This window comes from Salmo salar, chromosome 04 (genome assembly GCF_965601325.2).
Source record: "Salmo salar chromosome 04, fSalSal1, whole genome shotgun sequence".
Taxonomy (NCBI): Eukaryota; Metazoa; Chordata; class Actinopteri; order Salmoniformes; family Salmonidae; genus Salmo; species Salmo salar.
Genome location: NC_138294.1, coordinates 26,261,031 through 26,286,287, shown reverse-complemented (window position 1 = coordinate 26,286,287; position 25,257 = coordinate 26,261,031). Strand labels below are relative to the sequence as shown.

Here is a 25,257-nt window from a genome sequence, read left to right as displayed (position 1 = left end):
CACAGACAGCAGAGTTGGGGACAGATATGCAGGGACAGACTGGCAGAGACAGGGAGTCTCAGGTAAGTTTGTTGAGTCTTTGTTTGGCAACATTATGAAAGGTTCTCCATTTTTTTAACTTGTAAAATAGGAACATAATTGGAAAATGCCATGGATACCCCCACTCTCAACTTAAACTGGTGACTGAACTAAGATTTGTTAAAGGCAATGGTATTGCTGTTGTGAGTAGTTGTGTAGTTTTGGGTACCGGTAGTTAGGAGTACGGCAAACACCTTATTTCTTTGGTTCCTCAATATACGTTTACCATATTACAATGTAGGCTATGTGTTACAGCACTACTTTTGGTGTCCCCCTCAGGAATTGCTCTTGAGAAAATTTCATGTAATTGTCCCCTCCAAAGTTGATATCAGATTTTCGCCCCTGTATATATCCCAATATTTTTTCCGCAAAGTGAGAGCAAATGTTCAAAGTCAAATCCAGATATGACGTCTCAAGTAGTTTTATTGAAACCGGCTATTTCAGTGAACAGTTGAAAAATCAAATGAATAAATAATAAACAGGGCTCTTCACCTGGTTCAGATTAAATGCTCAGCTGTTCAAATAACAATAACATGTAAACATAAACACTGTATAACAGGAGTACCTTTTTTAAATCAAAGCTCCATAAGGTGCACATTTAAATAAATACAAATCTTAAACAAAAATAGCCTCTTTTTCTGAAATAAATATTATATATATTTATGAGAAAAGTCAACTTTTTTTTTGTTTGACAACTTTAAATGGCTTATTAAAATCAAATTAGATTTCTTCTCCTTTCTAAATAATCCACAGATGCAAATAACGAACATTACAAACCCTAGTAAGGGCAGCAATTATATATAAATAAAGAACAAAATAAAGTGCTCAGTTTGAGAAAATGTTTTTTAAACATCAGCCTGAGATTACCATTTGCTTTTTGTTAACTCAATTTCTTATCTGAAAAGCCTCAACCAGTTGCACAAGAAACAGACTATCAACTCAAACATTTCCCCCCTCTTTTTTTACTTTGATAAACAGTAATGCTGTCTTGAGGTAGACATTAGGCACACTGCGGGAAAATGACATTTGCAGTGAGCTTTGTTTCGGGGCTGGAGCTTTTTCGGGTTGTCGACGGCTTGCGGCTGGGGCTTCTGCAGCGCGCAGTTTCACACACTCCTCGTATTGCAGTTTGTGCCACTGTTTTAGGTGGTGAAAAAGATTTGTAGTGCTTCCACCCCTGGCTGTAACTTTTTGTATGGCACTGCCTACATATAACGTGATTTTGTTGCTCATCTGATACTTTGAATCCGAACCATCTCCAAATTACTGAGCCAATGCTTTTTCTTTTACTAACCAATTCCTCCTCAAAACGCTCCGCAGACGCTGTTGCTTCCTCCATGTTGGTTGAAGTGTTTGTTCCTGCCCCTCCCCCCTCTGTGCATGAAAGAGGAGGGGCGGGGCGCGGGGAGCAGCGCAGAGAGCTCCGGGTCTGCAGCTTGCTTGGAGCAAGGATCAAAGCGCAAATTTGAACTATATCGATATGCGAAATGGTCTAATTTCATATCACATTTAAAATATATATCGATATATTTTTTATATCGATATATCGCTCAGCCCTAGGATGAGTCATGTTTTTCCTACTTGCACGAACCTGCATGCGCGCACACATAAATCAGAACCATAGACAACCATGAACAGCCACGTCATATTTAGATCACGTTGATTGGACTAAATCGTTTTTGGTATTTTTTTGTTGTCATTGTATTAGACTAAGCATAGGTGATTTGATGATGTTGAAGTGGTGCTGGAATAGAAGGCAGCTTCTGTTTTCTACTTGCGGTAACTCTCCGTGGTTCTAAATTAAGTTGTTTAGTGGTTCGAAAATGTTGGAAACATTAACTGGCTTGACCATGCTGTAGGTTACCTTATTTACATAAGTATTTAGACATTTCTTATGAGACTTGAAATTGAGCTCAGGTCCATCCTGTTTCTATTAATCATCCTTGATGTTTCTACAACTTGATTGGATTCTACCTGGGTTAAATTCAAATGATTGGACATGATTTAGAAAGGCACACACCTGTCTATATAAGGTCCCACAGTTGACAGTGCATGTCAGAGCAAAAACCAAGCCATGTGGTCGAAGGAATTGTCCGTAGAGCTCAGACAGGATTGTGTCGAGGCACAGATCTGGGGAAGGGTACCAAAACATTTCTGCAGCATTGAAGGTCTCCAAGATCAGTGACCTCCGTCATTCTTAAATAGAAGTTTGGAACCACCAAGACCCTTCCTAGAGCTGGCCGCCCGGGAAAACTGAGCAATCGGGGGAGAAGGGCCTTGGTCAGGGAGGTGACCAAGAACCCGATGGTCACTCTGACAGAGCTCCAGAGTTCCTCTGGAGATGGGAGAACATTCCAGAAGGACAACCATCTCTGCAGCACTCCACCAATCAGGCCTTTATGGTAGAGTGGCCAGGTGGAAGCCACTCCTCAGTTAAAAGCACATGACAGCCCACATACGTTGAGTTTGCCAAAAGGCACCTAAAGGACTCTCAAACAATGAGAAACAAGATTCTCTGGTCTGATGAAACCAAGATTGAACTCTTTGGCCTGAATGCCAAGTGTCATGTTTGAAGGAAACCTGGCACCATCCCTACGGTGAAGCATGGTGGCAGCATCATGCTGTGGGGATGTTTTTCAGTGGCAGGGACTGGGAGACCAGTCAGGATTGAGGGAAAATGAACAGAGCAAAGTGCAGAGATCCTTGATGAAGTCCGGAGCGCTCTGGAGCAGGTTCTCTGACTGGGGCGAATGTTCACCTTCCAACAGGACAACGACCCTAAGCACACAGCCAAGACAACACAGGAGTGGTTCGGGACATGTCTCAATGTCCTTGAGTGGCCCAGCCGGACTTGAACCAGATCAAACGTGTCATGGCCTTGCAGTCGGACACCAATTAGTTGCCGGCAGTCAAGATGCTCTCACTGGTGCAGCTGTAGAACTTTGAGAATCTGCCAAATCTTTTCAGGCTCCTGAGGGGGAAGAGGCGTTGTGTTTTCAACACGACTGTTGATGTGTGTGGAACATGTTAATTCCTTAGTGATGTGATATTTCACTAACGGTATGTAAAAATAAATGTACTTACTTAAATAGGTTCACACCTTTGCCCACGAAGCAGCCAATCTTTTGGAGCGAAGCGTTGTCAAGCGGAGGCGCCGGTTCTGGTCAAAACGCTGTGTTTGCGCCAGCCGAAAATAGAGCCCTGAATGTGTAGCTAACTTAATAAAACATTTCAAAGAACAGCGCGCTGCCACCATACACTTTCACTTAACCACACCCTTTGAGCCATGACGCACGCCAATAAGATCCTTTCTCTTCAGTGTAAACGGAAGTGAACAGTGACCACTACATTTTCCACTTCAGCGTTTTTATTTTTGTTATTTAGACGTTTATTAACACCATGCAACTCAAAATATTACTAATTTAACTGCACGGCATCACATACTTCCCCAGGTAGTGTTTAATTCACGTTGGAGACAGGACTTGGTTAATATATGTTATCTAGGTAACGCTAGCTAGCAAGGAGCTAACAATGGCTAACTGTATGGTTTTTCACACTCAAATAGCCTCCATCATGGAGGTACTAGCGAATGCAGCCGTGGCAGAGATCTGTAAGCTCGTAGACGACGACTATGCAGTGATCCGTTTGGAAATAACTCAAAGCCAGAAAGAAAACAGGGCATTGCGGAGGAAACTACAGCTACTGGAACTGAAGATGGCACGGGAGCGCGCAGAGCGCGTCCTCGCCAGTCGTCCCAGTAGTGTCAAGATCCTCGACCGATACAGAGGAATGGCAAGAGGTACATTTTGCAGAACGCGGGACCTGTGGCCCCGTTCCCCTCTGCGCGTGTGACTTTAGATGCGTTAACCACATTATGGTTTTAACCACATTAGGGTTAACCAGAATTAGGTCTTGGTCAGTTGTTGGATAGTATGCAACTTAGATATCTTACGCAAATCAAATTTTATTTGTCACATACACATGGTTAGCAGATGTTAATGCGAGTGTAGCGAAATGCTTGTGCTTCTAGTTCCGACAGTGCAGTAATATCTAACAAGTAATCTAACAATTCCCCAACAACTACCTAATACACACAAATCTAAAGGGCTAAAATGAGAATATGTACATGTAAGTATATGGATGAGCGATGGCCGAGCGGCATAGGCAAGGTGCAATAGATGGTATAAAATACAGTATATACATGTGATATGAGTAATGTAAGATATGTAAACATTATTAAAGTGTCATTATTTACAGTGGCATTGTATGAAGTGACTAGTGATCCATTTATTAAAGTGGCCAGTGATTGGGTCTCAATGTAGGCAGCAGCCTCTGAGTTAGTGATGGCTGTTTAGCAGTCTGATGGCCTTGAGACACCAAAGACACAATATAATATTCTAACCAGAATTTCTGCATTTTCTATATGATGCATGGAACATAATCAGTTGACCTATAAATAGTATGTCAAGAAGTTATGAGAAGTGTTACCTTACATCCTTGCCAATTCTAGACCGTGTCCACAGTGTGCAATATAGCGTTGAGCATTGACAGTAGCTAACCTAACCACCTCTTTTCCCCCAATCACTCTCTCAGGTGAAGGACATCTCACTGGAGGCCACAGGAGCTTTGTGAAGCCAGCGGTGCACAATACATGGAGAGATGACCAACCAATCACTGTTGATGAGGGGAGTGAAACCTCAACCCAGCACATTATCGTGATAGAGGTTAGTGTAATAGTGTTGCATTAACAATTAGTTACTTTGTAAATCAAATGTGTCCTGATTTGTTTTTCTTCATAAACGCTCCCCTCAGCTATTCACTTGCTTACATCGTTCCGTTTGATTTCAATCACTTTCTGACTGCACCCCTTTTGATTTGAACAGCACTTTCCATACACATTCAGGAGATAGAGGTGCTCAAAGTTGGCCCATTTTGCATACCCCACAATACCATGGGACATCCATGTCTTTACTACTGCGGAAAAAATGACAGTTGCGTATAATATAATTTTAAAGCTTACAAGCAGGGTGGTAATTAAATTTAGACCCTAATTTACATAATTGGCCGTGTTTGTGTTGTGCCCGCCATCAGTTGAGACACAGCATACTCTTGAAAACATGGTGGGTGTCATTTGAATTATAGGAATATAATTCATAGAATTGACATCCATTCAGACCACTGCAATTTAGCTGATACACCATTGACATTTTAATTTAAGTTGCTACCACTATTTCAACATAATTTCCTGTCCTAAAGAGGAAATGCACATTTAAGTTCCACCTCCGAAAAATGACAAAGGCTACTTAATTAAAATGACAGGCTGGGCCGCTGACAAATAGGGCACTGTCAGTGTAGCTACCTAGCATGCTAAACTTATCTAGCTAGCTAATGTTATTTGTTGATGCCGTTGAATTTTTTTTTACTACACCATATTCTAAATATTAGCCAGATGGCTCTATGTCTGGTTCTGGAGCTGGATTTGTCATAACCATTTATTTAGGGAAAACATTGCCACAAATGGAAACCACTGGCCTATCTTTGACTTCGTCATCTCCAAAGTTTTGGCATCTTCCATAAATTGTGGCTGCAAATCCGCTATAGAAATAGTTAGAAATAATAAGATGAAGCTCCGGTAATATGGATAACTATTGAAAGATGGCTGTTATGTGTTTTTCTACATTGTTATGGACATGTTGCAACCTTTGGTAGCTAGGTAGGCTGCTGGTAGGTTTCGACTGCTGGTACAGCAAAGCCAAGTCAGCTCGTGCTCATGGTTCTCACGGGAAGTGAAAGTATAGGCTACAATGACTTTGTTCATTGACAAACTAGCTTGTGAACAAAATCTTTTAAATAGCCAAGAAACACAAGGACAAAGTCTCACTTCAGTAGACTTTTGTTTCAAATAAATTAGACCAACTATTATGCCTGCGTGCAGATTTTCTAAAAATGTATATTTCACTCAGCTCTAAACGTGGGCACAGCTTCCAGCCAGGAAGGGCGAGGTGGAATAGGCTATATAGCATTCGTAGTTCTTTGACTTTGTGCCATTTTTAATTTACCAGCTAGGAAACAAAACAGCGGAAATACTTTGAAAACAGGTAATGCAGCATTTATTTTACTATAAATGTGATCATACTTTATTGTTTTTATTCACAAATACAAGTGAAATGCTCTCACTGTTGAGCCCTGACCACTGTTGAGCCCTGGTGAAATAGACATCTTACACGCCAAAGTCTACCCGGGTGTTAATTTTAGGCCCAGCATGTAACTATAAGTTCCTTAAATTTTACTTTCACGGGTGCTTTTTCATTATCTGGATAGACACTTGTGGTTTCTAGCTAACGTTACAACAATCAAAGCAGTATAGTGTAAAGTGAAGCAAAAATGTAGTGGTCAAAACCATTCATTTTGGGGCGACGGGTTTGCATAATGCTATCATATCACGCAATTATACCATTTATAAAATGTTCAGATATATGTATATTTAATACAGACACAAGGCTGTTTGTCTCATCTCAGTCGCAAATGGGAATCATTTTGTAGCTGTTTCTGATTAATGAACAATGCCATGCTGGTGGGTGGTAACATTCAAATAAAACCAGCCCTGAAATGAAACGTAGTTTGAAAAGCATTTGTATGTCATATCATAGGAAAACACACTGCATTCACACGGATTTGCACAAAGTGGGCAGTTCAGATTTGTCACTACAAGCCCAAATATATCATACTTTGACTAAAACGACTTATTGACTTAAATCGTTGTGCAAAATCATGGGTAAGCTATGGCCATCATCTTTCAGCTCGAAAAAAGTTTTTCTACTGGTGTGGGCATTTAAACTTCCAATTACGACCGCAAAGATAGCCGCCGGTCAATTCACAGTTGAATGTCAACTTAAGTAAGAATGTATATTCTGTTATCTATATTTCTATGATTTCAATAGGTTTCCTATGGATGATTCACAGTATAATATAAAACATCTGATATTCCCATTCAAGTCAACATTCTCTGATGTATGGACCGCCAACTGTTTTTTTGGTACCAATTGAAAGTTGAAATTGTATACCCATTTTAGTACATTTATCAGTCAAAACATGACACCCACCACCCTGTTTTCAAGAGCATGCTGTGCCTCAGCTGATGACTGGCACAACACAAACACCTCAGATTATGTAAAATAGTCTAAGCTACAACATATGCAAGAAAAGTTGACTTTTTTAGATAATTGGTGTTAAAAGAAAACGTTTTTATTTTTCAAGAAATCAAAAAATAGACAACCCTGTTTGTAAGCTTTTAAATTATATCAAACTCAGCCGTTTATCTTTTCCAGTGATTAAGACATGGATGTCTCAGGGTATGGTGGGGGAAGCAAAATGGGTCAACTTTGAGCACCTCTATCTCCTGAATGTTTTGGCACTCAGGTCCAAAAAGTCACTTTCTGCCCACTTCTACCATGGAAAGTTTTGTTCAAATCAAAAGTAGTGCGGTCAAAAAGTAATTGAAATCAAATGAAACTACCCATAGGGGAGCTTGTGAGACGTCCCTACGTCATTGTTGTCTTTTGACCAATCACATTTTCACATCAGATCTTTTTCCTAGCTGATTTCATTGGTCAAAAGTGTAAATTAGTGGGAAAATTAGTGGAAAAAAAGATCAGAATTGTGCTGCTGTCTAAACACATCCTTCTTGTGTCAGTCTGCAGATGCAGAGGCTGCAGGTCCTGGGGTTAAGCAGGAGAGTTCTGAAGGAAAGGAGCTACAACACAGCAGAGACATCCAGACTGGAGCAGCGGCTGGAGTAGCACCCCCTGTAGCCACGGAGGACTCTACCACCGCCCCAGCGCAGCCCAGGACGCGACGCAGCATCACGGAGGTCAGTGGAACGCTGAACGCCGTCCTCAAGTCAGAGACCGACACAGAGACTTTAACTGTAACACAAAGGCTTTTGCACACAGGATCTGACCACAGATCAGACCCTGAGAGACTGGGGCCACTGGGCTGTCCTGCTCCCGGCTCAGAGTATTTACTTTACGGTAACCCGAGCATGAGGACGGTTCATTCCCATCCGGACTCAGGTGACGTGTTAGAGACTGGTAATGATCCGTCTTGTTCTTACGTTACAGGGATGGACCCTGGCAACATGCCATTAGGTTTAGAGACACAGACTGATCTGTCTAGAGGGGACTGGAACCAGTACAGTAGTAGTGTATATGCTGAAGGGTGCGTAAAGGGTCTTGTCGTAGATAAAGTGACTGTGAAAGTGGAGGGCGATGTTCCTCCCACATGGAATGCAGATAGTCACCTAGGAGACGGACACTCACAGGGCAGAGATTTCTTAGAAAATAGGGAAAGCTTAGAGACAAATCCAAATGTCGCGACCCACTCCCCTTTACACGCATACAGCGGTCACGACCCAGTGTCCACATCGATGGGGCCTTCCGATTCAAACAACCGTGTCCGTTTCGATCAGGTATTGAACTCAAACGACAGAGCTAGAGCCCAGGCTCCGGGAGTGGGAGCAACATCAGGCAATATTAAAGATAAACGGTTCCTCGACAACTTCTGTAACAAAGGCTTCAGCTGCACCCAGAAGTTGGATATCCATCAGAGGGCCCACACAGGGGAGAAACCCTTCATCTGTACCCAGTGTCATATGTGCTTCGCCCAAGCTGGCACCCTGAAGAGGCACCAGAGGGTCCACACAGGGGAGAAACCCTTCAAATGTACCCAGTGTCACATGCGCTTCGCCCAGGCTGGTGACCTGACGAGGCACCAGAGGGTCCACACAGGGGAGAAACCCTTTAGGTGCCCCCAGTGTGAGAAGAGGTTCTCCCGCCAGGACCAGCTGAAGATGCACCTGAAGATCCACATGGAAGAAAGGCCGTTTGCATAGCTACCTCAGAGTACACCAGCAGAAAAAACATACCACTCTATAACATAGAACAGGGGTAGGCAACCCTGGTCCTGGAGTGCTACAGGCACTTAAGTTTTTTGATTTAACTGATCTGGAAGCCCAGGTGTGTTGAATTTAGGCAATCACTGAACTGATCAATTAGCTTAGTTGGTCAGGTGTGGTGCCCAGTTGTAACAACCCTGACAAAGATCGTAACCATTTCTACTTGATACTGTAGCTTCTGACGTTTAGATCAAACCTGCATTAAAGACAAAGCTGAATTTTCATTGTTGTCAACAGAACAGATCCACAGATGCATTTGGAATAACAAGACTAACTGATTTTACTGTTGAATATTCCTTAGTAGAATATTGCATCCAAACATTGTGTGATTTCTAAGGCATATATATAAGCCTTAAGTCCGTTACATGTTGTGTTTGTACTGTGTAGGATATGATGTGTTTCATTACTTCCATTCAACTACTTACATTTTTTTCCTAAGACACTTTTAATGAGAAAATTCATGTAGATTTTTTTTGTTGAGACGTGTATGTGTGGTTTTCATATGGTGTATTTAACACTTGTTTATGTTTAGCCCTTTAGACTCGTACCTACCTGTACACGGGTTGAAAGTGGCAGATTTGGGCACTGATAAGCACCTAAATTGTAACGACAGTGGCTGTACAGTAACATGATATAAATTACGTCAGTGTTCAGGCTCTGTATGGGTTTTGACTGACAGCTGTTCTGAACTTGAGCACAACACGTGACAAGTTGCACCCATCCCTCCCACTAATTGGGCAACTTTTTGTTGTCTGAATGAAGGAAATGCTGTAAATTAAGAGGACGCTATGTATTTTGAAAGATGAGATGTTAAGGATTATAATAAATACAGCTTTGTTGTCATACAAGCAAGCCAAACACTCATAAGTCCAAATGTGCACTTCACATTTGCATATGATAAAACTCATGTCATATACACAGTGTCAAAACATTAGGAACACTCTGTCCATGACAGACTGACCAGGTGAATCCAGTTGAAAGCTATGATTCCTTATTGATGTCACTTGTTAAATCGACTTCAATCTGTGTAGATGAAGTGGATGAGACGGGTTAAAGAAGTATTTTTAAGCGTTGAGACTTGGATTATGTTTGTGTGTCATTCAGAAGGTGAATAGGCAAGGCAAAATACACTGCTCAAAAAAATAAAGGGAACACTTAAACAACACAATGTAACTCCAAGTCAATCACACTTCTGTGAAATCAAACTGTCCACTTAGGAAGCAACACTGATTGACAATAAATTTCACATGCTGTTGTGCAAATGGAATAGACGACAGGTGGAAATTATAGGCAATTAGCAAGACACCCCCAATAAAGGAGTGGTTCTGCAGGTCGTAACCACAGACCACTTCTCAGTTCCTATGCTTCCTGGCTGATGTTTTGGTCACTTTTGAATGCTGGCGGTGCTTTCACTCTAGTGGTAGCATGAGACGGAGTCTACAACCCACACAAGTGGCTCAGGTAGTGCAGCTCATCCAGGATGGCACATCAATGCGAGCTGTGGCAAGAAGGTTTGCTGTGTCTGTCAGCGTAGTGTCCAGAGCATGGAGGCGCTACCAGGAGACAGGCCAGTACATCAGGAGACGTGGAGGAGGCCGTAGGAGGGCAACAACCCAGCAGCAGGACCGCTACCTCCGCCTTTGTGCAAGGAGGAGCAGGAGAAGCACTGCCAGAGCCCTGCAAAATGACCTCCAGCAGGCCACAAATGTGCATGTGTCTGCTCAAATGGTCAAAAACAGACTCCATGAGGGTGGTATGAGGGCCCGACGTCCACAGGTGGGGGTTGTGCTTACAGCCCAACACCGTGCAGGACGTTTGGCATTTGCCAGAGAACACCAAGATTGGCAAATTCACCACTGGCGCCCTGTGCTCTTCACAGATGAAAGCAGGTTCACACTGAGCACGTGACAGACGTGACAGGGTCTGGAGATGCCGTGGAGAACGTTCTGCTGCCTGCAACATCCTCCAGCATGACCGGTTTGGCGGTAGGTCAGTCATGGTGTGAGGTGGCATTTCTTTGGGGGGCCGCACAGCCCTCCATGTGCTCACCAGAGGTAGCCTGACTGCCATTAGGTACCGAGATGAGATCCTCAGACCCCTTGTGAGACCATATGCTGGTGCGGTTGGCCCTGGGTTCCTCCTAATGCAAGACAATGCTAGACCTCATGTGGCTGGAGTGTGTCAGCAGTTCCTGCAAGAGGAAGGCATTGATGCTATGGACTGGCCCGCCCGTTCCCCAGACCTGAATCCAATTGAGCACATCTGGGACATCATGTCTCGCTCCATCCACCAACGCCACGTTGCACCACAGACTGTCCAGGAGTTGGCGGATGGTTTAGTCCAGGTCTGGGAGGAGATCCCCCAGGAGACCATCCGCCACCTCATCAGGAGCATGCCCAGGCGTTGTAGGGAGGTCATACAGGCACGTGGAGGCCACACACACTACTGAGCCTCATTTTGACTTGTTTTAAGGACATTACATCAAAGTTGGATCAGCCTGTAGTGTGGTTTTCCACTTTAATTTTGAGTGTGACTCCAAATCCAGACCTCCATGGGTTGATAAATTGGATTTCCATTGATTATTTTTGTGTGATTTTGTTGTCAGCACATTCAACTATGTAAAGAAAAAAGTATTTAATAAATGTATTTCTTTCATTCAGATCTAGGATGTGTTGTTTAAGTGTTCCCTTTATTTTTTTGAGCAGTATATTTAAATACCTTTGAACAGTGTATGGTAGGTGCCAGGCGCACCAGTTTGAGTGTGGCAAGAACTGCAATGCTGCTGGGTTTTTCACGCTCAACAGTTTCCCTTGTGTATCAAGAATGGTCCACCACCCAAAGGAGATCCAGCCAACTTAACGCAACTGTGGGAAGCTTTGCAGTCAACATGGGCCAGCATCCCTGTGGAACGCTTTCGACACCTTGTAGAGTCCATGCCTGACGAATTGAGGCTGTTCTGAGGGCAAAAGGGGGTGCCACTCAACAGTAGGCAGGTGTTCCTAATGTTTTGTACACTGTTTACAGTGTCAATGTTTATGATCCCTATGTTTGATGTACAGTTACAAGACGACATGGTGTCAGAAGCTGTTCTGAACAAAATGAGTCTGTCTATTAGCCACGGAACATTCTCACCAAAATTACGATCTGTTTCTCTGAAATGTCTTGTGAAAGCCTAACACTGTAATATCGTATTTTATAACTTAGCTAATCATGTTGGCAATAAAACAAGCTTTCAAATGATGTCCACCTCACCCATTTAAAATGGTCCAGTTTTGGATTGCGACAAGTGTGCTTGCTGCAGTTCCTCAACGGCACAGCTAGGAGAGCAACAAAAAAAGCACCTTGTAGTTGGAGACTGTTCTTTGAGTCATAAAAGTGCATTGAAATTACGTAGGAACTGTGCACACTTTTGAGAGGTGTGTGTCCACTTGAAGTCAGCAGTTAGACCTCTCACTCAAACCCTTGTCATTTTTCTGTCTTATGTTGCACGTACCCCACATTTTCCAGGAATATTCTTGTCATGTTACTGAATGAATCAAGAGTATTTTATCATTTCGTTGTCAGCAAATGCGGTGAAAAGTACAGTAAATGTAAAATGCACATCAAGTCAACAGTGTAATGTTGCGATTCAGTATTGTGTTAGGTGAACTGTTGTGTCCTCTACTTTGGACGCAACAGTTTCCATAATCTCAAAACTGTTCCCTTTCAATTGCTACCATGCTTATGCATTTCATATTTCTTCTGTAAGAAACATTTCAATTTAGCCCTATCATTATCCAGTGCCTTCAGAAAGTATTCATACCCCTTGACTTATTCCACATTTTCTTGTTACAGCTTAAATTCAAAATATATATTTTTCTCACCCATCTACACACAATACCCCATAATGACAAAGTGAAAACATGTTTTCCGAAATGTTAGCAAATGTATTAAAAACTAAATACAGATATAACTAATTTACATAAGTATTCACACCCCTGAGTCAATACTTTGTAGAAGCAAGCACCTTTGACAGCGATTACAGCTTTGAGTCTTTCTGGGTCTAAGAGATTTCCACAACTGGATTGTGCAACATTTGCCCATTTTATTATTTGAAGCTCTGTCAAATTGGTTGTTGATCATTGCTAGACAAGCATTTTCAGGTTTTGCCATAGATTTTCAAGTAGATTTACAAAACTGTAACTCGGGCACTCGGGAACATTCACTGTTTTTTTTTGGTAAGGAACTCCAGTGTAGATTTGGCATTATGCTTTAGGTTGTTGTCCTGTTGAAAGGTGAATTAATCTCCCAGTATCTGGTGGGAACTAGGCACTTGCCTGTGCTAAGCTCTGTTCTGTTTCTTTTTTATCCTGAAAAAGTCCCCAGTCCTTAGTGATGACAAGCATACCCACAACATGATGCAGCCACCACTATGCTTGAAAATATAGAGAGTGGTACTTAGTAATGTGTTGTACTGGATTTGCCCCAAACATAACACTTTGTATTCAGGACCAAAAAATAATTGCTTTGACACATTTTTTGCAGTATTACTTTAGTGCCTTGTTGCAAACAGGATTCATGTTTTGGAATATTTTTTATTCTTTACAGGCTTCCTTCTTTTTACTCTGTCAATTAGGTTAGTACTGTGGAGTAACTACAATGTTGTTCATCCATCCTCAGTTTTCTCCTATCACAGCTATTAAACTCCATTTTTAAAGGCACCATTGGCCTCATGGTGAAATCCCTGAGAGGTTTCCTTCCTCTCCGGCAACTGAGTTAGGAAGGACTCCTGTATATGGGTGTATTTATTCACCATCCAAAGTGTAATTTAATAAATTCACCATGTTCAAAAGGATATTCAATGTCTGCTTTTTTTGTTTACCCATCTACCAATAGGTACCCTTCTTTGCGAGTCATTGGAAAACCTGTGGGGTCCTGAGAGAGTAAAAAAAAAAAATGTTTAACACTTACATACAGAGTCCATGCAACTTATTATGTGACTTGTTAATTAAGCAAATGTTCACTCATTAACTTATTTAGGCTTGCCATAACAAAGTGGTTCAATACTTATTTACTCAAGACATTTCAGCTTTTCATTTTTTATAATTTTTGTAAGAATATGTAAAAACATAATTCCACTTTGACATTATGGGGTATTTGTATGTAGGCCAGTGACAAAGAAATCTACATTTGATAAATTTTGCATTCAGGCTGTAATACAACAAATTGTGGAAAATGACTACTTTCTGGAGGCACTGTAGGCCGTGTAAAGGGTTAATAAACAGCAAAATGGGACTTTATAACCAATAAACACCTAGTAAATATACCTACACATTCCCACACACTAACAAACACCTACTGTACACGTCAAAATAGTTTAGTCAGGTTTGTCTGACTTTTGACTTATCATAGCTGACTATTTACCCACATCATATTTATATCCACCATGATGGGTTTAACAACAATGAAGTCATTCTGTAACTACAGTATAGGACTCAAACATAGTGGGGATGGGTAAACACTCCATGTTGAAAGTGTGTTTATTATCTGTGTGTACGTACTTGAGGGAGTGTATGTCTGTGTAATCTGTATCATCTGTCTCTTCCAGGAGGAGGAGGGTCCGAGAGGTGCTGCTGGTGAAGGAGGAGGGGTCTGGGGGGCGGGGAACCTTGAGAGGACCATGGTCATGGAGGACAACCAGACTACACCTCCTCCTGAACCCACAGAGGAACCAGCTGAGCAGCACAGGACCACACACAGTCTCACTGAGGTGAGCTCACTGTGAACTACTGTCTGAATGGTATTAGGTCAGGGCCTGTATCCACAAAGTGTCTCAGAGGAGGAGAGCTGTGGTACCATGCCTTTGAATCATCCAAGTATTAGTGTCAACTAATCAAATCAACTAACATGTTTGCATAGTACTCATAGCAATCCCTCATTGCTCAATCAGAAGATGCTCCATAGCAGGGTGCTCATATCAGATTTCTTGATCCAACATCCTCTCACTCTGTATCTCTTACAGTCAGTAGACATGGAGGATGGGAAGCCTGATCTGCTGCTGGTCAAAGAGGAGACAATAGAGGACGGACCAGAGAGTATTGATCTGCTGAGTGGACTAAAGATGGGGGAGCAAGGTAATGGAGAAATACATATAGCCTACATACAGTAATAGATCTTCAATGGGAATAGTGATGCACCTGGCTATAGTTTTTTTCTTAATTTTCTTAATTCAAATGTTTTTATCAATACAACTTGTGTTTACATACAAAACCACACATTATAATGTATGAACTTGACCAGGTAATTGACAACAAAAAAAATCAAAATGTAGAGTTCTCTTCCATGTTTGTAAAGTCTATTTTCTAACCTCTTTCTGTAGGTAGTTGGCTGGAGGCTAACAGAGGAGACTGGGCGGCCGTCTTGGATTCCCAGACCCAGACTGGTGCAGCCAAGGGCCCGGGGGATGACATCCCCGAGCAGGCCAGGACCAGAGGCGACATAGTGGAGGTCAGTGGATGGGACAGCGTCCTCAACTCTGGGCTGGGGAACAACACTGTTAACCAGAAACACAAAACAACCAGAACACAAAACAACCAAACTGACAACAGACTGGATGAGGTGTCGATTTGAGGTGTGTGTATGCGGGGGGAGAGAACAGACACAGACTCGGTTAGCGATGCTCCGTCCTGCTCCTATAGTTGTGATTCAGAGAGACTGATGGCGCCTCAGGTTAACCCCCTAACAGGTGCTGCCTTCAGCCTGCCTTCTATAGGATCTATCAACTGGAACATGGACCCTGTGACATCACAGACTCTCCCTGGCCTTCATCCTCCTCACACTCTCCTAATGTTAAACCAGACCTCAGACAATGCCAGTGCCTCAACACTAAATGGATACACAAGCCCATTGACAAATGACAGTAGGAAAGGGAAAGCCTTTAGTTTCCCGTTTCGTTCTATGGAACCCAAACTTCATTCTTGAATCAACACATATGGACATTATTTATATGTATTTATTTATAATAAACTCCAATGGCTCCATATTGTTAGGTACTTGAATCACAGTGTTAGAGATAGGCTAGACTGTGGTTAACATTTAATCATTTCATGTCATGTTTTTCTGTGTACAGCAAAGAGCTTCTTATATAAACCTTTATGTTCTTCTGTACAATTTCTGTTTACAGTCTGCAGTCCATGAGGACCTGCTGATGTCCAGTGTTGCTGGCGGGAGAGACTTGACCTCTGAAGCAGCTGGTCACAAACCCTGGCCCCGGATCAGAACCCTGGATCAGGAGCCGTTGCTCTTCCTTCCCGAGTCGGTACAAGGATCGAACCACAAGGGACAGAGTCTCCACCACAACACAGAACACAACCAGTGGACAGGTGGACTGAACAACCTCAATCCTGGTGGTCATCAGAGAGACGGAGGCTCCAGTCAGGGACCCAGTCTGCAGCCCAGACCCTTCTCTTCACAGTCTCAGTGCAGGGATGAAGCAGGGCCTGGGGCTGATAGAGATAGACCCTCATGTTCCTATGATACAAACACCACAGTATCCATGATGAACAGAGCAGGTCACCCTGGGCTTCAGCCTCCACAGAGACTGGTGGGAGACTCACCTGGTGGTAGTCTATCAGCAAGTCTGTCTTCTCCTTCAGGATCTCATCTAATGTCTGGTGACTGGGTTCATAGAAAGCCTGGGTCTAGCCTTCCTCAGTTACCTCATGGTTACCCCACCAATACAGACAGGGTCAGGATGGGTGTTCATCACAAGAGGTACCTAGCTTATAACACAGCACACAATCCCAACAACACCCAAATGATGGCTAGAGGTCAAGGAAGGAGCTCAAAGACTAACCACCTGAGTGCGGTGGCTCCTGCTTCTTCTACCTCCTCTGGTGTCATTGGGTCACAATATGGGAGGCCGAGCATTAGGACAGACGCTGACAAGCCGTACGCCTGCCCCACATGTGGGAAGCGTTTTGCTAAGGTGAACTATGTGAAGCAGCACCAGACTGTTCACACCAAGGAGAGGCCCTTCATGTGTAAGCTGTGTTACAAGAGCTTTTCCTTCCTTAGTAACCTCATCAGACATAGAAGTGTCCACAATGGGGAGAAATCATAGCAGTGTGGCTTGAGATGTAGGCTACGTAGGGGATGTCTGGGACCCATTATTTAGCTGTAATATTCCAGTTATCATGTGAAGTGTCCTGGGGGGATTTTTGGGGGATTACTAATTCCTTCAGTTGAGCATCTGGGTACGCTCACATGATACATCTGGTGTGCTGGGATTGTGAAAAACGCTGTAATCGAAGTGTAACAATATCAGTTCGTACGTAATCTCACTCTGGGGGGGAGGGGGGGGGGGCGACAGTTTCAATATTTAGAAAATATTTGTGATTGGAGGATAGCTGTGAGTTTTATCTTATCAGGATCCACTCATCTGTTAACCTCCAGCTCATGATAGAATTTTCATATTTCAAAATGGAAGGAGTGGAATGTTAGCTAAAGAGACTGGTACTCAAGCTATAACACCTCCCCACCAAAACATTATTTGGTGGAGTCAGGTGATACCTGTTCCTTTATGTGCTATAATTAATTAGGTGATCAAATCTGTTAATAAATGAGAAATCATGTTGTCCTTTTGATGTGTTGATTTTGATTTGCTTGTTTATCATTTAGAATTAAAATGGCCTTGGTCTCCTTGGCTTCCTTCTAACCTCTAGGTTTCTGTCCTTGCCACAGATGGGATCGAGCCAGTCATTCGTTTTTAGTTCAATTACTGACTGCTCTGAGCTTGGAAAGGGTTTCCACTATATTCCACAGCCACAAAGTAAAGATTGCCTATATCGTGAAAGTTCATGAAAACAAAAATGTACTTTTTGGTCTTTAAGGTTCGAGTTAGGCATAAGGTTAGCAGTGTGGTTGCCTCTTTTAGAATCCGAGAGTGAAATACTTAGGCACTGGTCTCTAACATGTAGGCTCAGCATTCCTGAACAGTCCCATTACAAGTCAGAATGTTGTACGGACTTCATTTCAACTTACTTTACCTGTTGTCTGCTGATTTTGTCCATATGTCGGAGGTAATCTGATTCAAAATATCCACAGGGAAGTATTAGTATTATCAACCTGACATTCAGTACACTGGTCTTTTATATTGGTTTGTATTTCCAGTTTTTATTTTCAATACTGATGCAATTCACACTTGACAAACATTTGCACAATATGGGTGACCCTAACCGAACCACAGCCCGAACAGAAAACACTTCCAGCTGATTGAGAGGAAGGGTGCTCCGGTTGACTACATTTGGCTATTGTTTACATATTGTGCAACATGTGCAATGCGTCAAGTGATAGAACCTACCGGCACTGCAAAAAGTCGGGTAAACAACACTTTCCTGTGTATACCTTATCTCCACCTCCAGCTACCAAAAGGACCAACAGCATGTACAACTAAAGTAAGTGTAAATATAATTTTATTTAACATTCTGGCTTGTATAGACAAACATTTTGTAATTTCCCAGGTCTTTTTTCTGGACAGTTCTGGGATCCTGTTACCGGTGTTAATCCCTGGTAAACGATAGGCATGTTCTCTGCTACCCACTTTGTTTGAATTATTATTTTGGGTATAGGGGAGGGTCACTTGTTTTTTTTCAGGCATTCAGGGAGGGTCGGGTAAAAATATATTTTACTGAAGGGAGGGCGATCCATTTTCATTTGAGGTCCGATTTTCTCCAGGTAAATCTCATTATAAATAACGTACAGTCCCTAACGTTAAAAGAATACGCAACCCATTCACTCCAGTAGGTGCCATGAAATCATAACAATACAAAAGCACAACCATTTCATTTCCAAAATGAAATGAACAAATCTGCTATTAGGCCTACTCCCATTGCAAAAATGTTTTATCGTGTTCATCACATTAACAGGTGATCTAAAGTTTAAATGCTACAATGTTTCACAGCCATTATTTTAAACGAGATGGCTAACAGCAAGCAAACTGGAACATGCAGTCGTACACGCCGATCCAGAGCATCCCAAACATGCTCAATGGGTGACATGCCTGGTGAATATGCAGGCCATGCAAAAACTGAAATTTTCAGCTTCCATGAATTGTGTACAGATCCTTGCAACATGGGGCTGTGCATTATCATGCTGAAATATGAGGTGATGGCAGCGGATGAATGGCACGACAATGGGCCTCACGATCTCGTCACGGTATCTCTGTGCATTCAAATTGCCATTGATGAAATGCAATTGTGTTCGTTGTACGTAGTTTATGCCTGCCCATACCATAACCCCAACACCACCATGGGACACTCTGTTCACAATGTTGACATCAGCAAACTGATCACCCGCACGACGCCATACATGTGGTCTGCGGTTGTGAGGCCATTGCCAAATTCTCAAAAATGACGATGGATGCGGCTTATGGTAGAGAAATTAACATTAAATTCTCTGATAACAGCTCTGGTGGACATTCCTGCAGTCAGCATGCCAATTGCACGCTCCCTCAAAATTTGAGACATCTGTGGCAACGTGTTGTTTGACAAAACTGCAAATTTTAGAGTGGCCTTTTATTGTCCCCAGCACAAAGTGCACCTGTGCAACTATTTAATAATATTCTTGATATGCTACACCTGTCAGGTGGATGGATTATCTTGGCAAAGGAGAAATTCTCACAAACAGGGATGTAAACAAATTTGTGCACAACATTTGAGAGAAAAAAAATCTGGAATCTATTGTTTCAGCTCATGAAATATGGGACCAATACTTTACATGTTGCGTTTATATTTTTGTTCAGTGTCATATACAGTTGAAGTCGGAAGTTTACATTACACCTTAGCCAAATACATTTAAACTCAGTTTTTCACAATTCCTGACATTTAATCCTGGTAAAAATTCCCTGTCTTAGGTCAGTTAGGATCACCACTTTATTTTAAGAATGTGAAATGTCAGAATAATAGTAGAGAGAATGATTTATTTCAGCTTTTATTTCTTTCATCACTTTCCCAGTGGGTCAGAAGTTTACATACACTCAATTAGTATTTGGTAGCATTGCCTTTTAAATTGCTTAACTTGGGTCAAATGTTTCGGGTAGCTTCCCACAATAAGTTGGGTGAATTTTGGCCCATTCCTTATGACAGAGCTTGTGTAAACTGAGTCAGGTTTGTAGGCCTCCTTGCTCACACACGCTTTTTCAGTTCTGCCCACAAATTTTCTATAGGGTTGAGGTCAGGGCTTTGTGATGGCCACTCCAATACCTTGACTTTGTTGTCCTTAAGCCATTTTGCCACAACTTTGGAAATATGCTTGGGGTCATTGTCCATTTGGAAGACCCATTTGCAACCAAGCTTCAAACTTCCTGACTGATGTCTTGAGATGTTGCTTCAATATATACACATCATTTTCCTGCCACATGATGCCATCTATTTTGTGAAGTGCACCAGTCCCTCCTGCAGAAAAGCACCCTCACAACATGATGCTTCCACCCCCGTGCTTCACGGTTGGGATGGTGTTCTTAGGCTTGCAAGCCTCCCCCTTTTCCCCCCAAACATAACGATGGTCATTATGGCCAAACAGTTCTATTTTTGTTTCATCAGACCAGAGGACATTTCTCCAAAAAGTACAATCTTTGTCCTCATGTGCAGTTGCAAACCGTAGTCCGGCTTTTTCATGGCGGTTTTGGAGCAGTGGCTTCTTCCTTGCTGAGTGACCTTTCAGGTTATGTTGATATAGGACTCGTTTTACTGTGGATATAGATACTTTTGTACCTGTTTCATCCAGCATCTTCACAAGGTCCTTTGCTGTTGTTCTGGGATTGATTTGCGCTTTTCGCAACAAAGTACATTCATCTCTAGGAGACAGAACACGTCTCCTTCCTGAGCGGTATGACGGCTGTGTGGTCCCATGGTGTTTATACTTGCGTACTATTGTTTGTACAGATGAACTTGGTACCTTCAGGCGTTTGGAAATTGCTCCCAAGAATGAACCAGACTTGTGGAGGTCTACAATTTTTTTTCTGAGGTCTTGGCTGATTTATTTTGATTTTCCCATGATGTCAAGCAAAGAGGCACTGAGTTTGAAGGTAGGCCTTGAAATACATCCACAGGTACACCTCCAATTGACTCAAATGATGTCAATTAGCCTATCAGAAGCTTCTAAAGCCATGACATCATTTTCTGGATATTTCCAAGCTGTTTAAAGGCACAGTCAACTTAATGTATGTAAACTTCTGACGCACTGGAATTGTGATACAGTAAATTATAAGTGAAATAATCTGTCTGTAAGCAATTGTTGGAAAAATGACTTGTGTCATGCAAAAAGTAGATGCCCTAACCGACTTGCCAAAACTATAGTTTGTTAAAAAAAAACTTGTGGAGTGGTTGAAAAACGAGTTTTAATGACTCCAACATAAGTGTGTAATCTTCCGACTTCAACTGTATGTTTATATATACACAGTACCAGTCGAAAGTTTGAACACACCTACTCATTCAAGGGTTTTTCTTTATTTGTACTATTTTCTACATTGTAGAATAACAGTGAAGACATAAAACCTATGAAATAACACATATGGAATCATGTAGTAACCTGAAAAGTGTGAAACAAATCAAAATATATTTTATATGTGAGATTCTTCAAAGTAGCTACTCTTTGCCTTGATGGCAGCTTTGCACACTCTTGGCATTCTCTCAACCAGCTTCATGAGGTAGTCACCTGGAATGCATTTCAATTAACAGGTGTTCCTTGTTAAAAGTTAATTTGTGGAATTTCTTTCCTTCTTAATGCATTTGAGCCAATCAGTTGTGTCGTGACAAGGTAGGGGTGGTATAGAGAAGATGGTCTTTTACCAAATAGGGCTAAGTCCATATTATGGCAAGAACAGCTCAAATAAGTAAAGAGCAATGACAGTTCATAATTACTTTTAGACATGAAGTCAGTCAATCAGGAACATTTCAAGAACTTTGAAAAAGTTTCTTCAAGTGCAGTTGCAAAAACCATCAAGGCGCCATGATGAAACTGGCTCTCATGAGGACCGCTACAGGAAAGGAAGACCCCTTCAGGAGTCTCCACAATGGGGAGAAATCATAGCAGTGTGGTTTGAGCTTTGAGAGGCTGCTGCCTACATACAGACTTGAAATCATTGCCCACATTAATAAATGGAACACTCGTCACTTTAATAATGCCACGTTAATAATGTTTACATATCTCGCATTACTCATCTCTTATGTATACTACTGTTCAAAAGTTTGGGGTCACTTAGAAATGTCCTTGTTTTGAAAGAAAAGCAAAAGAAATTGTCCATTAAAATAGCATCAAATTGATCAGAAATACAGTGTAGACATTGTTAATGTTGTAAATGACTATTGTAGCTGGAAACGGCAGATTTTTTAGGGAATATCTACATAGGCGTACAAAGGCCCATTATCAGCAAACATCAGTCCTGTGTTCCAATGGCATGTTGTGTTAGCTAATCCAAGTTTATCATTTTAAAAGACTAATTGATCATTAGAAAACCCTTTTGCAATTATGTTAGCACAGCTGAAAACTGTTGTCCTGATTAAAGAAGCAATAAAACTGGCCTTCTTTAGACTAGTTGAGTATCTGGAGCATCAGCATTTGTGGGTTCGATTACAGGCTCAAAATAGTCAGAAACAAAGAACTTTCTTCTGAAACTCGTCAGTCTATTCTTGTTCTGAGAAATGAAGGCTATTCCATTCGAGAAATTGCCAAGAAAATGAAGATCTCGTACAACACTGTGTACTACTCCCTTCACAGAACAGCGCAAACTGACTCTAACCAGAATAGAAAGAGGAGTGGGAGGCCCCGGTACGCAACTGAGCAAGAGGACAAGTACATTAGTGTCTAGTTTGAAAAACAGACGCCTCACAAGTCCTCAACTGGCAGCTTCATGAAATAGTACCCGCAAAACACCAGTCTCAATGTCAACAGTGAAGAGGCGACTCCGGGATGCTGGCCTTCTAGGCAGAGTTGCAAAGAAAAAGCCATATCTCAGACTGGCCAATAAAAAGAAAAGAATAAGATGGGCAAAAGAACAGACACTGGACAGAGGAAGATTGAACAAAAAAGTGTTATGGACAGACTAATCTATGTTTGAGGTGTTCGTATCACAAAGAACATTCATGAGACGCAGAAAAAATGAAAAGATGCTGGAGGAGTGCTTGACGCCATCTGTCAAGCATGGTGGAGGCAATGTGATAGTCTGGGGGTGCTTTGGTGGTAGTAAAGTGGGAGATTTGTACGGGGTAAAAGGGATCTTGAAGAAGGAAGGCTATCACTCCATTTTGCAATGCCATACCCTGTGGAGAGCACTTAATTGGATCCAATTTCCTTCTACAACAGGACAATGACCCAAAGCACAGCTCCAAACTATGCAATAACTATTTAGGGAAGAAGCAGCCAGCTGGTATTCTGTCTATAATGGAGTGGCCAGCACAATCACCAGATCTCAACCCTATTGAGCTGTTGTGGGAGCAGCTTGACTGTATGGTACATAAGAAGTACCATCAAGCCAATCCAATTTGTGGGAGGTGCTTCAGGAAGCATGGGATGAAACCTCTTCAGATTACCTCAACAAATTGACAACTAGAATGCCAAAGGTCTGCAAGGCTGTAATTGCTACAAATGGAGGATTCTTTGACGAAAGCGAAGTTTGAAGGACACAATTATTATTTAAATTAAAAATCATTATTTATAATCTTGTCAACATCTTGACCATATTTCCTATTCATTTTGCAACTCATTTCATGTATGTTTTCATGGAAAACAAGGACATTTCTAAGTGACACCAAACTTTTGAACGGTAGTGTATATACTGTATTCTATACTATCTATTGCATCTTAGCCTATGCACTCTGATATTGCTCATCCATATATTTATATATTCTTATTCCATTCCTTTACTTAGATTTGTGTGTATTAGGTATTTGTTGTAGAATTGTTAGATATTACTTGTTAGATATTGCTGCAGTCGGAACGAAAAGCACAAGTATTTCGCTACACTCACGCAATATCATCTGCTAACCATGTGTATATGACCCATAAATTTGATATGATTTGATTTGCACAGGGGATATCTGGGAACCATTCTTTAGCTGACATATTATAGTTATCATGTGAAGTGTCTTGGGATAAGAGGGTAATTAACCACATACCCCTCATTAATCCTTTGTTAACTTGTCATTTGAAACAGGCTTGAGTAAATGTTTTTAGAGAGACAGTAAACTTAGACTAGAACAAGGACAGTTGAATACTTACCTTACTGAGGTGATGTAAATGGAATAGTCATTCTTGGGTCATTCCATCTGATTTCAAACACTTTTTAACTGCACCCCTTTTGATTTTAATGAAGCTTTCCATAAATATTTGCCCATTGTAGAAGTGGTCATAAAGTTACTTTTGGACCTGAGTGCCAAAACATTCAGGAGATAGAGCTGCCCAAAGTTGACCCATTTTGCATACCCCAACATACCATCAGACATCCATGTCTTAATCACTGGAAAAGATAAACGGTTGAGTTTGATATAATTTAAAAGCTTACAAACAGGGTTGTCAAACTATTTAGTAATTTATTGAAAACATTTTTTTATACAAATGATTAACTTTTTTTCTCCTTTAACGTCAATTACCTAAAAATGCTTGAACGCTGTTTTTTCACCCAACTTTTAATATAAATCCAATGACATGGTGACATTTTTTGTTGATTTCACATTCACATGACAAATCAACCAAATGTAAATCAAAACTATCAGATGTCAGTTGAACAGATATCTGTGCCCAGTGGGAGATGTCTCATGGTATGGTGGGGTATGCAAAATGGATCAACTTTAAGCACCTCGATCTCCTAAATGTTTTGGCAATCAAGTCCAAAAAGTCTCTTTCTGACCTCTACCATGTGTAAATATGTATAGAAAGTTTGCGTCAATTCAAAAAGTAATTGAAATCAAATGGAACGACCCTCCATTCTTTTCTACTCTATTCTTGCTAACACACTGTTCTTTCTAAACAAATCTGCACTCGGCTTGAAAGATACTGATCATAGGAGATTTTATGTGAATGTAATAAGCAGTACCTATTGAATTTACTGATAGCTTCTTTGTTGAGGAAAAATTGACTTACTATGACTGAGATATGTGGTTGTCCTACCTAGCTATCTTAAGATGAATGCACTAACTGTAAGTCTCTCTGGATAAGATTGTCTGCTAAATGACTCAAATGTACCTTATTTC

The 25,257-nt window shown here is 41.5% G+C and overlaps 2 protein-coding genes across 3 annotated transcripts in view; both read left to right on the top strand.

Annotated features, from left to right (window-relative positions):
• The first annotated feature begins 3,342 nt into the window (after positions 1-3,342).
• Positions 3,343-25,257, top strand: part of LOC106602616 (uncharacterized) — a 62,873-nt gene continuing 40,958 nt past the window's right edge. The window contains exons 1-3 of one of the 2 annotated variants that reach the window (XM_082974206.1): positions 3,343-3,877; positions 4,672-4,802; positions 7,772-7,948. In XM_082974206.1, the coding sequence (XP_082830332.1) occupies positions 3,610-3,877; positions 4,672-4,802; positions 7,772-7,948 (576 nt within the window). In that variant the 5' untranslated portion in view covers positions 3,343-3,609. The remainder of the gene's footprint in view (positions 3,878-4,671; positions 4,803-7,771; positions 7,949-25,257) is intronic. The other variant, XM_082974205.1, reaches the window with a different exon arrangement.
• On the top strand, positions 14,678-17,726 carry LOC106602607 (uncharacterized). Its single transcript, XM_014195347.3, has 4 exons — positions 14,678-14,780; positions 15,033-15,144; positions 15,390-15,517; positions 16,194-17,726. The coding sequence occupies exons 1-4, from the start codon at positions 14,691-14,693 to the stop codon at positions 17,130-17,132; spliced, it is 1,269 nt and encodes a 422-aa protein (XP_014050822.2). The 5' UTR covers positions 14,678-14,690; the 3' UTR covers positions 17,133-17,726.

Excerpts from the sequence above, each read along its gene's own strand:
- LOC106602607 (XM_014195347.3), top strand. The coding sequence starts at position 14,691 with ATGGTCATGGAGGACAACCAGACTACACCTCCTCCTGAACCCACAGAG. Across the intron at positions 14,781-15,032 it reads CCACACACAGTCTCACTGAG|TCAGTAGACATGGAGGATGG; the intron begins GTGAGCTCACTG and ends TATCTCTTACAG. Across the intron at positions 15,145-15,389 it reads ACTAAAGATGGGGGAGCAAG|GTAGTTGGCTGGAGGCTAAC; the intron begins GTAATGGAGAAA and ends CTCTTTCTGTAG.